General features: G+C 45.6%; 1 protein-coding gene across 3 annotated transcripts; it reads right to left on the bottom strand.

Annotated features, from left to right (window-relative positions):
- Positions 1-1,789: 1,789 nt before the first annotated feature.
- On the bottom strand, positions 1,790-5,828 carry LOC127316417 (transcription termination factor MTERF8, chloroplastic). Of its 3 annotated transcripts, XM_051346807.1 has the most exons (3): positions 4,218-5,828; positions 2,468-2,553; positions 1,790-2,352 (listed from the first exon to the last, which is right to left on the bottom strand). In XM_051346807.1, the coding sequence occupies exon 1, from the start codon at positions 5,817-5,819 to the stop codon at positions 4,560-4,562; it is 1,260 nt and encodes a 419-aa protein (XP_051202767.1). In that variant the 5' UTR covers positions 5,820-5,828; the 3' UTR covers positions 1,790-2,352; positions 2,468-2,553; positions 4,218-4,559. The 3 variants fall into 3 exon arrangements, with proteins under 3 accessions (XP_051202767.1, XP_051202765.1, XP_051202766.1); XM_051346805.1 differs by having other exon boundaries at positions 1,790-2,553; XM_051346806.1 differs by having other exon boundaries at positions 2,468-5,828.
- Between the last annotated feature and the right edge of the window lie 4,902 nt (positions 5,829-10,730).

Here is a 10,730-nt window from a genome sequence, read left to right on the forward strand (position 1 = left end):
GCTAGGATATCTGCCGCGAATGCGGAACGGCATATGCCATGGTGCCGTTGGATCTGCCTCGAGAGTGGAATCGTCAAGTCTCAAATGTCTCAACTTAACTCATTAATGTGTGTGGCCAAGTGTTCTCATTTATGTCCTAGGTGTAAGCGTTGCGCCGGAGCACGTGTCCCACCACCGCCTCCCTCCCCGTTCTGGATAAGACCCGGGACCCTCTTTCCCCTGTTGAAACTATAGTGTGTGAGACATTTGGCAAGGGGAACGAGTTCTCCTGGGTGGGAAGGGGGGGGATTTGCTTCGGTGGTTCGACGCCGGGAGGATTCTTCGCTGCCACAGACCTCGGAGACCCTCATTCCTCGCTGCCAGGGTCCTCGGAGACCCTCATTCCTTTACCGATGGCATTTTTTCTTCTCGAAAAAAACTAGTTAGCCTTGAACTGCTCAAATCGACAGATCCGACCGTTTATTTTGATGTTTGTCCACCTAATGTTGATGTTTTGTTCATATTTTTCCGCTATCATATTTCATTGCTACTTTGTTGACATATGGATATTGCAAAACTATGTAGGTTACACTTGAATTGATTTTGTCCTGCCTCAACCTGCTGTAGTTGAGAGATCTGGTATGACAACTTCATCCGAAACTAATACTGCTGTTGTGTAATATACATGGTTCTGTTTTTGAGTATAATGCATGCTCCTGTTGTGTAGACACATTTGTTTTGAAAACATTTTAAGTATAGATCTGTCTATTATTGGTATAATACATGCTAGTTTTGTGTACCATTTTTGTCCATGTTTTGTTTTTGGTACTCGTGTTTGTTGCATCTGTTATTTATGCAAATAATTGATTATGTCTGCTCTCCTATTGAATTTATTTTTCTACGAATTTATGGTATTTGGGTGGTTGTATGCAATTAGTTTGTTTTTTATTTTCTGATCCTGTTTTGCAAGTAAAATGTACTATGTATGCACTGCTAAAATTACAGTTTATTGTTTCGTTTTTACGGTACAAATAGAAAATAAATGGGCAGAAATATAGTCTAATAAGTTATCATTGTATGAGGTAACACATGTGTATATTTGTTTGGACAGAAATCACATTATGGCACGTGAGGAGACTAGGAGGCCCGTTGTTTCACATTTTGTTTTGGAGTACCTGGGGCTTGAACCTGGTGCAGTGAACGATGTGATGCTTGTGTGTGTTCGTTTCTCTTTTCGAACTGAGAGTTTATTCAACGCAATACACACAGTGCAGTCTGGTGCAGTGAACGATGTGATGCTTGTGTGTGTTCGTTTCTCTTTTCGAACTGAGAGTTTGTTCAACGCAATACACACAGTGCAGTCACTTGTCACTGCTCTAGTAAGATACATGATCAACACATCCAACAATGCTCTACACACAGTGCAGTCACTTGTCACTGCTCTAGTAAGATACATGATCAATACATCCAACAATGCTCAACTGCTTGTTAGATGCAGTAACCAGTTGATGCATAGTTGTTGGATTCAGATCGAATCATGTTCAAGCATGATGATAAGTTGATCATATGTATTACGTTTGAATGTGCAAATGCTTCAAAGCAAAGATTTAAATCTAAACTCAACGTATGAATCTCTCTCTGGTCTTGAGATATCAAACGGCAAGATGTTTACCCATGTGGTGCGTGGCTATGCTACTGCACTTGCATGATTGCATCAGCGTCCGTTCCCAGCAAAGGGTTCATACTCTACAATGAGGCAAGTGTAGACAGTAGACAGTAGCAGTAGTTGTTTAGGTAAAAAAAAAATTGATTCCGGCAAAATCACCCGCAAGATAGGTAATCTATCTGGTACACCTAAAGTACTAGTACAAGAAAATCTTGGTAACAACTGAGATTCTAGAAGATGATGTTCAGAGATACAAGTGTGTAGCAGATGTCCCTCACCAGACCACTAACAACTGGAGGTTCTAAAAGATGAAGAAGTTCACAGATACATGTCCGTGAAACATCATGTCCCTCGGGCACTAACAGATGAGATTCTAAAAGATGAAGAAGTTCAGAGATAAGCGTGTAGTAGATGTCCCTCACCAGAGCACCAACATGTCAGATCTATCAAGGTCGTCGCTCGTGATAGCGCCATCTGTAGGTTGCAAGCGTCCATCTCCAAAATAAACAAAGTTTATTCCCAGCTCAGCCGCAGCCTTCAAGGCCCATTGGCATGCGACTGGATGATGACCGTGAAACATCATTGGGGCATCTGCCAATTCCTTCTGCACCGAACTTGTTTCTTGTGCTTCGACCGGACAACCCGGATCTCCAACTGCAGCTGATGATCAAGTTTCCACTACCTCTTCAATAATTTCCTTCCCAGATCTGCACCTCAAAAGATATAGAACGAGGATGTTCCAGGCTGAATTCATTACAACAGTATAGCAGCCCAACAGATATATTGGAGGAAACTCAATATCTGATCAGTCCAGCAACACACCAGTCAGCAGTGTAACCTTCCTTCTAACTGAACCAGCTGCAGGTGTTTCAAATAGGCATGAAATGCTTTGTTATTCATACCCTCCCCTGCAAAGTCAAGAAGATTGCATTCTGGCACTTTAGAAGATACATAACAAACTTCTTATGAAGTCTAGGAGAAGCCAATGGAAGCTATAACAGAAGAATTAACCCTATCCGAATAAAAATAACCAAAATTTTATTGGTATCGTAGTTTTATGTTCAAATTCCAAATTATATACACATAACCACTCAAAAAATGCAAGTGACCAATATGAATGGATATTATAGCTGCAACTCATGGCAAGACCAAAATTTCACCTTCTATCCATTATAGTCGTGAGCCCTATTAAATCTTTGCCCGTAAAAAGAAGTCGTAACGAAGTTTCGAAAGTTAGAGCATGAGAAAACATCAGAACAAAAATGTACTTTATAAATTACAAATTCAACATATGGTTTGACAAAACACATGCTGCTTATTTCATCATTTTCATGACATCGAAGTACCGAACAACTTCGATTTGATTTAAGGTAGATATCTTTGAAGCTTTGCCAAATTGATCTTTGAACCTACAGTTTTGCTGCAATATATTTGTACTTTTGTTGAACAGATACAGTATAACATATGCAAGCAATGAGTAGTAGAAGGTATGATAAGACTGATTCATTCCATCTCGGCTTAGTTCTCGCAATTAATGACTGATGTGTTGATCATGCTTAAGTTGGTTACTTTATCAAGTTCGAAAATTTCCTAGCAGAAGTAAAGGCCAGCTTCAGCTGAATAAAGAAAATCCTTCATCAAGAATTAGCCGAAAGAGCAAAATAAATATACCCCAAATCATAATCTAATTACTCCCTCCAATTCAAAATAAGAAATATGTTGACAAACTAGCTCTGGCTGTGAAGAGTCTGAACTGAGGCAAGTCAAAAAAATGGACAAGATTGCACCTTCTATCCAGTGTGGCCATAAGCCCCATTGAATTTTTGCCGGCAAAAATAAAATTCCAATGGAGTTTTAAAACCAGAGCACGAGAAAACAGTAGCACAAAAACCTAGTTCACAAATTGCAAATTAAATTATGGTTTGACAAAACACATGCTGCTTATTGCATGACTTCGAAGTATCAAACAACTTCGACATGAGTTAAGGCAGATATCTTTGAAGTATAAAACAGCTTCGACATGAGTCAAGGCAGCTATTTGTGAAGCTTCGTCAAGTTGATTTTTTAACCTACAGTTTGTCGGTCGTTTTTTCCCAAAATATACCTGTAGGCTTGTTGAACAGATACAATATCACATATGCAAGCAACGAATAGTAGAAATATGATAAAATTAATTCATTCCATCTCCATTGTTTTAGTTCTCACGATAAATGACAGATGCCATTTATTTAGACTCATTTGTTTACCATAGTTTAGTACGTTACTGTATCAAATCTGAAAGTTTTCCTTACAGAAGGTGGCCAGCTACAGCCTAATGGATTTAGAAACAAAGCTAATCCTTCATTAGGATAAGAATTACAGGAAAGAAACCATAAGGAAAAATAAATATACACAAAAGAAATCTAATTATTGAAGATTGAACTGCCATTTAGTATTGACATAGGATCGGTCAAAAATATGAAGGAATGAAAACGGAACAGCAAAATAAAATCGGGTATGAAAGCAGACCATACCGATATTTTAGTGGAAAACGGAACAGCAAAATAAAATCGGGTATGAAAGCAGACCATACCGATATTTTAATGGAAAACGGCGCAGTTCTTTCGCTTTCTGATTAATGCTTCCTGGTTTTGACAGAAAACTAGTCCACCCACACATGTTATCTCCATGATCTAAAATAAAAGTGGGAGACATAAATATATTCATGGATGTCTTTTTTTGACACATTGCAGGCTATGATTTCTTCTCTACTGAATGACAACACGCCGGGTTTCAGGAATCAAATAATCAGTTTCATGAGGCATTAGCACTTAGCAATGACCAAACCAGCATGTAACATGCATAGAATAAAATCAGGATCTAATTAATTGGGCGAACAACACTGAAACACAAAGTTCCATGTCAGGGTCTTGGTTCAAGCAGATAAGAATCTAGTGGATACTTCCCCTTTGCAAGCGGCGACATAGTCTTCATATACGTGGGGAGCAGCTTCCTTGTGAGGGCAGATGTACCTCTCCACGAATACCTTGTCGGTCATGTTGAAAATTGTAGAGTAGCTCGGGAAGCATTTGAGCAATCCATTTTTCTTGAGAAACTTTACCGCGTAGTACCGGGGCTTGAGGCGGCTCTCCAGGCTATAAGTGAGCACTACTGAACGATGAGCAATGTCAGCAGGTTCCAAACCCACCTCAGAGATAAAGAACTCAGACAAGCGCTGCAGCATGTCCTTAGACCTCGATAGCACCTGTGGATTCTTACAAGCAACAATACCCACTTCAGCATCCGACCACCTGAAAGTTTTCTTCAAGTAATCTACCTTGGCAGGGATTTTATCCTCGCCGACCCTTGCAACAGCGTAGAGCACATGCCTGAACATGGGAGATCCACGGGGTACGCCGAGGCCTTCGGCGCATGCCACCATTGCAGGGAGGCGGTCTGGGTTGGTGGAAAGTATGCGTGGCGTGGAGAGGTGCACCTTGGACAGGATGCAGTCTCCTAGCCCGCACTCCCGCAGGAACGCGACGTTGGGCTTGACCACCTTCTCCAGGCTGCACCCGAGGAGCTCGGGGCACTGCTTGAGTAATTGTTGGAGGTTCTCGTAGGATCCGAAGAGCGATAGGTAGTATGGGAGGTTGGAGACGATGGATCTGCAGCGGAAGATGGTGCGGCCGAGCGAGACGAGGCGCGCGACCTCGGTGCGCGAGAGGCCGTGGCCGGTTAGCCCGGCGACGACGGGGGCCAGGGTCTTGTCCACGTCGGCGCAGAGCAACAGCGGGTCCCCTGCGACGGCGGCGGCGACGTCGGCGCTGGAGAGGCCGAGGTCCGCGAGGAAGGCGAGCACGGCGTCGGGCTTGGCGGGGGACTTGAGGTGGGAGAGCTTGGTGGAGGCCTTGAGGGCTTGGGGCCGGGTGAGGCCGCAGGTGTCGACGAGGTACTGCTCGACGGCGAACGCGGGGCTTGGGTCGGCCGCAACCGCTGACAGCAGTCGGTGGAGAGGGGAGATGGGACTCGCGGAGGAGGGGGAAGAGAGGAGACGGGTGAGGATGCAGCTTCGCAGGCGGAGCATGGCGGCGCCGGCGGCGAGCGGAGTCGATTCCGTTGAGAATGGGGATCGATGGGAATCGTGAATTCTCACGGTCAGGTTCAGCACCACGGCCTCGAACATCATCCACATGCCGGGCCGAAATAGAGAAGTGGGCTTCACCCAAAGTGCAGCGCAAGCCGATCCATTAACTGCTTTCACAAGTTTCCCTCAAAAAAATAACTGTATTCACAAGTTCACAACCTTCCCCATAAGAGCATCTCCAACAGGCGCAAAAAAAGCCGGCACGCTAAACCTCCGTTTCGCCGCGCTGTAAATCGCTGGCATGCGTGATACCGAATTTTCCCCAATCCGATGGTCCATTTTGCAGCGCGCGTTGGTGTGGAAAAAAAGCACCTCCGCCGGAGGCTCTATTTTGCAGCGCGCGGCGCGGCGCAAACTGCTAAATTCGACCGTTCATTTTAAAATTAATCAAACAAACTACGAAAATTTGATCGAAAATACGAATATATTAAAAGTTCAACGATACAACACGACATAGAGGACGAAAATACGAAATTTGACAAATTTTTAAACTACTCGTTCGACTCCCAGTCGAAGTCCGAGGAGTGGGTGCTCGGCATCGTCGTTCACTCGAAGGAGGAGGAGGAGAGGACGATGGTGGACGGCCCTGCGCCGTTCTTCTTTTCCTCCTCCTTCCTCGCCGCCTTCTTGGCCCTCGCCGCCTTCCTCGCCGCGGACTCGGCGCGGCGCTTGTCGCGGCTGGCTTTCTTCTTCGCCTTCGCCGCCGCCTTCTCCTCTTCCTTCTGCGCGTAGAAGGCTTCCGTGGCTGCGACGTCTTCCGGGAATCGGCGCGCCCACTCGAGGTGGAGGGCCTCGTCGCGCTCGGCGATGAGGAGGCGCTGCTCCAGCTCCCGTTGGCGGCGCTGCTGCTCGCGCGTGATGGCCGGTGGCGGCGGCGCGAGCATCTCCGCCTGCTCCCGCGTCCATACATCATGAAAATTCATCGTCCGGCGGGAGCGGCCGAGCCGCCAGGCGATGGTGTCGTACGCCCGCGCCGCCTCGTGCGCCGTGTCAAACGTGCCGAGGCGGATCCGCTCGTCGACGAAGCTGATTTCCGCGTCGAACCGGCCGCTCGGCGCGCCCGAATGCCGTGGTAGCTGGAGGCGGGGCGGCGGGGCGGCGGCGCGGAGGCATCATCATCGCTGAGGCGGAGCGCCAGTGGGAGAGAGACGGAGAGAGACGGAGAGAGACGGAGCGGCGCGGAGACGAAGCGGACGCGTGGAAGTTTCAGGCCGTTGGCGCGTTCGCGCGTGTCGCGTTTATATAGCGCGCGGCAGCGGACGCGGCAATTCTCCCGTGCGGAATAGCGCGAACTCGCGCGCGGCAAAGTTGTACACGAAGGGATGGATATACTGAACTATCTGAGGGGATTTGGTACGTCACCTGAAGATGTGGAGCTGCATCAGAATCCAACACTGTCTGCGATAACAATATGGATCCTTGGTGTGAAGGAAGGGCCTGTTGATTGTTTGCTCAAGGTGGAGTTGAAGTATTTTGCTGGCCCTAAGGATTTTGTGTGCATTGCGTGTTGCAGACTTGCCAGATGTGAAGCGGGCTATTGATGAGGAAGGCTCGCTGTACTTGAAGTTCTCCAATCGTTACGCGTTTGATTACACATCCATAAATCACTTCTTCATATGTGCTCGCTTGATGTTGAAGTTTTATAAAGTTGCTACTGTAATGAAAAGACACCCTGATTTTGATGATCGTTCAAGTCAATTTATAGCAGGCAGAACATCAATGACACCTGGGCTGTTGTTGAGTCAGCATAAATCTTTATATGTAAGTTATTGCAATGTCAGATGAACGAGGAATCAAATGTTTGTTGAAGGACAAGTTGAAGATATCTCTATGTTATCAGTGCAAGACCAGGCACACCTAAGTTGTCCAGTACTAGTTATGTTAGTATGAACTATTTTTTTTTGCTTAAGCTTTGCTGGGAGTGTGTTCCCACCTCGCTTTTTAATGAAGTGCTACCCTGTCAGGAAAAGTTGTAATGTAGTTTCTTCTGAACACATATTTGCTGGTTTATTTGAACAAGTCCTTGTTTGGTATGAATGTATTTCTTGTCCGTATTTTTTTTGCTTTATTGGTATCCCCGAAATGTTTGAAATAGTATTTTTTTGCTAAGAGTGATTAATACAATGTGAGACCGATGTGAGTAGAGCTGCGTGGCGAATAGGGGCACTAGATAGTTTCTGTTGGTTTTCGTTCAAGTTTTATCTTGTTTTGGATACGTACAAATGTTAATAATCTGAAGTACAACGTTGCAACTGAGACGAGCATAGGTTCAGAACAAAGAGGAGTACCTAATTGTTTCTGTTTGTTTCGTCCGTTTTTGCAGCTTTTGCGGGATAGGTACGGTTATTAAGAGCCTACAGTACAGCGTTGCAACTGGGACAGGTACAGCGGTGGAACGAAGAGCGTACAGTACAGCGTTGCAACACTTTATTTGGAGTAGGTACAGTTGATATGACTGTTGAGTACATCGGTGAAACTGAACCGAGTACAGTTGGGTAGGCACAGTTGGTAAGAGCCTGGAGAATAGCGTAAACTAGACAGTAGGCACAGTTGGTAAGATTTCCGTTATCTCTAGTGCAGGTACAGGTGCAAGGCTTGCGGAGTACAGCAGTGTCGGAAAGACGAGTACAGCGTCGTCAGCAAGAGGAGTGTGGGACCGTGTTTCTGTTTGTTTCTCTGGAAAGATTTCTGTTTTCTCTAGCGCAGGTACAGATGCAAGACTTGTGGAGTACAGAGGTGACGGAGAGACGAGTACAGCGTCCGCACCAAGAGGAGCACGGTACCGTGTTTCTTTTTGTTTGTCTGGAAGATTTCCATTTTCTCTATCGCAGGTACTGATGGGATTCGTAGCATAGGAAACAAAAAAAATTCCTACCGCAAGAACGAAACACAAGCCAAGATCTAATCTAGAAGACGGTAGCAACAAGGGGATCACGAGACTAACCCTTGAAGATTTCCAAAGCCTACGAGATCTTGACGGTGCCACAATCGGGCAGCACCTCCGTACTCGGTCACACGTACGGTGTTGATGAAGACGACGTCCTCCTCCCCGTTCCAGCGGGCAGCGGAAGTAGTAGATCCTCCTCGGAATCCCGGCAGCACGACGGCGTGGTGACGGTGGTGGTGGAGAACTCCGGCAGGGCTTCACCTATGCGCTGCGGGAGTATTATGTGGAGGAGGGGCGCTAGGGTTTGGGGAGAGGCTAGGGTTTAGGGCGCCGGCTACTTGGGGGCTGCGGCCTAGATGGCTTGGGGTGGCCAGCCCCCTCCCTTTGCTCCTCATTATATAGATGGAAGACCCCAAGAGTTGTAGTCCAAGTCTTCGAATAAGACCCCAACACCAAAACTTGCCTTTGGTGGGAAACCTACTCAAGGGGGAAGTCTTACTCAAGGTGGGACTCCCACCTTTCCTTGAGGGGGGTGGCCGGCCACCTTAGGTGGAGTCCACCTGGGACTCCCCCCTTATGGTTGGCCGGCCATGCTAGTGGAGTCCCTCCGGGACTCCACCTTCCATAGTGATTTCTTCCGGACTTTTCTAGAACCTTCTAGAACCTTCCATAAATGCACCGGATCATTTTCAAACTTATAAAATGACTTCCTATATATGAATCTTATTCTTCGGACCATTCCGGAACTCCTCGTGATGTCCTGGATCCCATCCGAGACTCCGAACAAAACTTCGAACTCCATTCCATATTCCATATCTACTTAAACGACATCAAACCTTAAGTGTGCACCCTACGGTTCGCGAACTATGCAGACATGATTGAGACTTCTCTCCGACCAATAACCAATAGCGGGATCTGGAGATCCATAATGGCTCCCACATATTAAACGATGACTTAGTGATCGAATGAACCGTTTACATACGATACTGATTCCCTTTGTCACGCGATATTTTACTTGTCCGAGGTTTGATCATCGGTATCTCTATACCTCGTTCAACCTCGTCTCCTGACAAGTACTCTTTACTCGTACCGTGGTATGTGGCCTCTTATGAACCATTCATATGCTTGCAAGCTAATTAGACGCCATTCCACCGAGAGGGCCCAGAGTATATCTATCCCTCATCAGGATGGACAAATCCCACTATTGATCCATATGCCTCAACTCATACTTTCCGAATACCTAATCCCACATTTATAACCACTCATTTACGCAGTGGCGTTTGATGTAATCAAAGTATCCTTCCGGCATAAGTGATTTATATGATCTCATGGTCGAAAGGACTAGGTAACTATGTATCAAAAGCATATAGCAAATGAACTTAATGACGTGATCTTATGCTACGCTTAATTGGGTGTGTCCATTATATCATTCATCAATGACATAACCTTGTTATTAATAACATCCAATGTTCATGATCATGAAACGATGATCATTTATTAATCAACAATCTAGTTATACAAGAGGCTTACTAGTGACTCCTCGTTGTTCACATAACACACATGTATCAATGTTTCGGTTAATACAATTATAGCATGGTATGTAAACATTTATCATAAACATAAAGATATATAATAACCAATTTATTATTGCCTCTTGGGCATATCTCCAACAGTCTCCACTTGCACTAGAGTCAATAATCTAGATTACATTGTAAGGTACCTAACACCCATGGCATTCTGGTGTTGGTCATGCTTTGCCCTAGGGAGAGCTTTAGTCAACGGATCTGCCATGTTCAGATCAGTGTGTACTTTGCAAATCTTTACATCTCCTTCTTCGATGTACTCGCGAATCGAATGAAAACGCAGCTTGATATGCTTCAACTTCTTGTGTGACCTTGGTTCTTGTGCATTGGCGATGGCACCCATGTTGTCACAATAGATGACTAGTGGGTTCAATGCACTAGGAACCACACAAAGCTCAACAATGAACCTCTTCATCCATACCGCTTACGATGAAGCCTCTGAAGCCGCTATGTATTCCGATTTTGTTGAAGACTTCGCCACCGTGCACT

This window comes from Lolium perenne, chromosome 7, assembly GCF_019359855.2.
Source record: "Lolium perenne isolate Kyuss_39 chromosome 7, Kyuss_2.0, whole genome shotgun sequence".
Taxonomy (NCBI): domain Eukaryota; kingdom Viridiplantae; phylum Streptophyta; class Magnoliopsida; order Poales; family Poaceae; genus Lolium; species Lolium perenne.